General features: G+C 52.6%; 1 protein-coding gene across 1 annotated transcript in view; it reads left to right on the forward strand.

Annotated features, from left to right (window-relative positions):
- Positions 1-4,094, forward strand: part of LOC114071970 (mucosa-associated lymphoid tissue lymphoma translocation protein 1-like) — a gene marked incomplete at its 3' end in the record, with an annotated part of 4,836 nt that extends 742 nt beyond the window's left edge. The window contains exons 2-10 of the mRNA XM_027909874.1: positions 527-693; positions 1,376-1,497; positions 1,815-1,965; positions 2,094-2,272; positions 2,438-2,534; positions 2,949-2,981; positions 3,261-3,293; positions 3,735-3,938; positions 4,044-4,094. Of these exons, the coding sequence (XP_027765675.1) occupies positions 527-693; positions 1,376-1,497; positions 1,815-1,965; positions 2,094-2,272; positions 2,438-2,534; positions 2,949-2,981; positions 3,261-3,293; positions 3,735-3,938; positions 4,044-4,094 (1,037 nt within the window). The remainder of the gene's footprint in view (positions 1-526; positions 694-1,375; positions 1,498-1,814; positions 1,966-2,093; positions 2,273-2,437; positions 2,535-2,948; positions 2,982-3,260; positions 3,294-3,734; positions 3,939-4,043) is intronic.
- Between the last annotated feature and the right edge of the window lie 258 nt (positions 4,095-4,352).

The following is a 4,352-nucleotide window of genomic DNA, read 5'->3' on the forward strand; positions in this document are numbered from 1 at the left end:
CCGGGTTGGCGTGGCGCTGCGAGTTAATGCAGAACTTGCGTTCTCTTTCTGTAGCTGCCTTCGTGTCCTTACTGTCTGAATCTGCTGTGAGTTAAGGCTAAAGTTTGAACTAAGGGATTCCGCCGCGGGTAACTGCGCTGCTGCGGTGATGGGTGATTGGCTGGCCTGCACCACTCGCTCCTTCTAACAGCTCCTCTAAAATCGGCCTTCCTGCACTTTGAAGTTGAGACGCTGACTCACTCTTTACCGCCTCTGAGTCAGGCACCTGGAAGCTGCGCTGGTTTTTCTGCCGATGCCTTAAAAAGTGAAGATTAGAAGGTTTCTCATCACATTTGGTTAGACTTGTACGGGCGTCTCTCACCTTGTAGGGTACAAATAACTAACACCAGTTCCTGTCACTGAAACTCGAAGGAAATACTGCAGCAAGGGCTTTCCCACCTCTGTTTTGTTTACAGTCGATTGCTAACCCAGCTCCTTTCTGGGCAAAGAGCGTTAAGCAGGTCCATGCCTTGTGTTGCCTCCACAGCCCTCTGGATGTGGAACAGTGTTCCCTGCAAGTGCTGGAGCCCGAGGGCAGTCCCAGCTGGAGTCTCCTGAAGCTGCTGGCGGAGCGTGGGTGCACCGTGCCGGAGCTGGTGGAGTCCCTGCAGGCCCTGCAGCACACCGAGGCTCTCCGGTGCCTGGGCCAGGCAGGTCAGTGCTGAGCCCTGGAAACACTCAGGGAGCTAAAAACATCTTTGGGGCTCGAATCCTGATCATTGCTATCCATGTTTACCAAGGTAAATTACTGGCTCATCTGAGATTAAAGGTAAACCAATGTGACAGCGGGAAAAGAAGCCACAGCTTCACATTTTCCAAGGAGAATCCAAGAGTTATTTGTGCACCTTTGTAATCAATCAGCAGATTGAGCTGAACGGGTTTCCTTCTTGAACTGTTGAATTCTGCAAGGTGGAGCCCCGAACGAAGTGCAGGAAAATAAATGAAGAAAAAAAAAAAGGGAGGAAATTACGAATCAGATTTCTCAGAACTCGTTCGTCACGCTTCTTCCAGCGAACTTGTTCTTTCTGCTCCGCTTCCTTAAGAGGTGCTGGTGAAAACCCCGGCCCCGTGCCCTGCAGGAGTCAGAGGCACAAAGGGATAGCAGGAAAATGCAGGGTTGTGCTTCAGCTCTTACTGCTTTGATCCGTCCCTCGGGCTGGGCCCGCCTTGATCCGAATGACTCGCAGAAATCCTTGGGAGGGAGCAAACTCTTAAAAAGCAAACAAATTCTTTTCAGCAGTATTTAAAGGCAGAAATTCTCTTTGCTCAGGGGGCAGTTTAAGTGCCAAGGTGAGAGTTGTTCTTGACTTTCCCCTGTGTAAATTGTGTTTGGAAGGTGTGAGGATTGTCGTGCAGCCGGACTCACAAGCGGTGCTCTCCGGCCAGGTGGTCAAGCTGTGCTGTTGGGCAGCAGGACACCCCTTCGTGCGCTACCAGTGGTTCAAGCAGGAAAAGGAGGTGAGAGCGGAGGGACAACGCGGGTTTTTGCGAGTGAAAAATAACAGGTAACGATTTGGGACGATACCTGTTCCTTTTTGAGACTTTTACTAAAAATACTAAAATTGCTGGATGACAACCCTAGGAATCTGCTGAAACAAGGCAGCAGTTCCTTCCATCCAACCAACCACTTCATCCCTGGGGGCTGCCTCAGGAGGGTGACAGAAAGGAAGCTGTAAATTCACTCGTTTCCCAGCTCGGGAAGTGAAGGAGCCGATGGAAATCGACACCGCAGCGCTCGCTGGTGGTTCCGATTAAACCGATTCCACGCGTTTCAGGTTCCCCAGGGTAATTCCCCGGAGCTGGTTTTGAATCCAGCCAGTGTGAGGGACTCTGGCTTTTACATCTGCCGAGTGAACAGCGACTTTTCTTTCGTCTTCAGCCGGTGGGCGCGCCTCGAGGTGTGGGAGCTGCAGGGCACCCCTCCCGGTGAGTGGCACGACCGCTGCCTTGTGAAAGTTTGTCCTCCCTCTTCCTAGAGGGACTCTCTTGCCGTGCTTGGGTTGTCTCACCTTCCTTTTCCTTTTGTTTTTTCCCTTCCTTTCTGTTCCCTGAAGGGAGCTGGGCGGGGTTGGCTGGGAACAAACTGGCCATCTGCGTTCAGCCTCGGCCGCAAAACCTGCCGGCGGGGCAGGCTTTGGTGTTGGAATGTGGAGCTGTTGGGAAGCCCATCCCTCGCTACCGGTGGTTCAGGGACGGATTGCCCTTGGCAAACGGGAGCGGGAGTGTCTACAGGGTGAGTTGCCAGCCTTGGGGGGGCTTCCCACAGGAAGCAGAAAAGAATCCCTTGAGAACCTCCGGCAGAAGCTCCGAGGGCTTCTTTAATCTTCACTTAAATGCAAGGCTCGAAAGGTGAATTCCCCCGGGCTCTGTGGGCATGACTGGAGCGATTCTTGCGCAGGTGACTGCCGTGGGTGTGGAGCACCAAGGGACCTACTGGTGTCACGTGTTCAATGAGCGCGAGGAGGAAGACAGCCAGAGGGTGGAAGTGATTGTAGGTGAGGAGTCCTTCTGTTTGAGGCAGGACAGCTCCTTCATCCCTTGGTGTACTAAGCCTTCTATATTTTCGGTTTATCTGGTGGTTAAAAAAAATCCTGTGCCTGCTTCCAGCAGATGGAATTTAAGGCTTTGGGGGTTTTTGGGGTAACCAGCACAGAGAGGGCTCTGGTTTTTTTGGCATTGCCGTGATGTCTGTGGCCTGTCATCAGACTGCAAGCTGATTTGTGCTTTTGGACAGCTAAAAATCCAGTTAACCCTTGCTGGTGATGGGAAGAGCGTGGCACAGGACAGGGTCAGTGCAATTTTACTGCTGTAAATTGAGCCAGATGGCAGAGCAGCTTGGCAGCGACCTGTGTGCTGACTCTGATCGCTGAGAGTCTTCCTATTTTCCTCTCCCCTCCTAAAAGCACAAGGAAGGAACGCTGTGGCAGTGGAGTGCACAGAAGGTAAAGTAACCATTTTTTGATTGGCCTTTGCTTACCGTTGAAATGACGATTTGACCCGTGTGTTTCTTTGCAGATGATCTCAGCGACCTTCAGGAATCAGGTCAGTGATGAGTCTGGACAAACCTTGGGTTTAGTTTGGCCTCTCCCTGCACCCTCAGTTTTAGTCCCTTGCCGTTTCTCAGCTGAGGAGGTGTTGGATAAAGCCGCGTCTCTCCAGACCACGCAGTTTCATGTTCTGCTCTGACTGCAATCACTGACTCTTTCCATCTCTGTCAACAGAGCCACAAGAACTGTCCAGTCCCAGACCTGTCGGTGAGTGGATTTGCAGCTGGAATCCTGCAGTATTTCCCACCCAGGAAACAGAGTTTCGCTGCAGGGAGGGACACCTGGGGTTGCTTGTGCAGTCCTTTACGACGCCCGCTTGCCCTTTCCAGGGTAAACTGCGCCGAGGGCACCGGTATTTTTAGTGACTCTGAGAATCATCTGCGGCTTCTCACCTCTTATCAATTTACTGCTTCGAGTTCCTCCCCTGGGCCGTAGCCAGGGTGTTGGAACACTGGGAGACAGTGGGGTTGGGATGGTGGGAGAGAAAGGCTTGGCATCCTGTCTGCCCAGGGAGCGCTGTGCCTGTGCCCGTGGGGGTGGGTGCTGGGAAATGCCATCAGAACTTGTGCCTGGATGCTCTTACTCAGGGAATATAGAATATATAGAATATATAAACGTGGTTTTTTTGTTCTCCCCGTGTCTCGGCAGCCACAGACAAGGTGGCTCTGCTGATAGGGAACATGAGCTACTGGCATCACCCCCAGCTCCAGGCCCCCATGGTGGATGTTTATGAACTCACCAGTTTGCTGCGGCAGATGGATTTCAAAGTGGTGTCTCTGCTGGATCTCACCGAGGCCGAGATGAGGAACGCGGTGGAGGAGTTTTTGCTGCTCCTGGACAAAGGGGTTTATGGTAAGAACACACGAAATCGGTATAGAAGATAAACAGAGCAGTTTTCCAGTGGCGTTTGGCAAGAACTGCTTCAATTTACGTGGTCCCTTCATTCTCCCTGCCTAGTGGCTGTCAGTGGCTTCGAGCCAGTGAGAGGCGCTGTCAGTGCCCAAATAGGTAAGGATTTATTGCCCCTCTAGTTGGGCATGGCTTCAAATAGCAGAGAGGCACGCTGGCTGGTGCTGCCTGGGCCCTGCCACACCCAATTCCTGGTGCCTGCTGAGTTGTGTCATCCTGGCTCAGTGCCAGGAAAGTGGCATTTCAGAGGCTGCTCCTGGAGCAGTAAACAAAGTGAGAGAGAGGGGGGGGTGCTGATACCACTGAAATGCTGACATCTCTGAGGAACCTGAGCCCGAGGCTCTGCTGGGAGCCTGC

This window comes from Empidonax traillii, unplaced genomic scaffold (genome assembly GCF_003031625.1).
Source record: "Empidonax traillii isolate 1590-97213 ecotype Southwest subspecies unplaced genomic scaffold, ASM303162v1 scaffold2483:size23337, whole genome shotgun sequence".
NCBI lineage: Eukaryota > Metazoa > Chordata > Aves > Passeriformes > Tyrannidae > Empidonax > Empidonax traillii.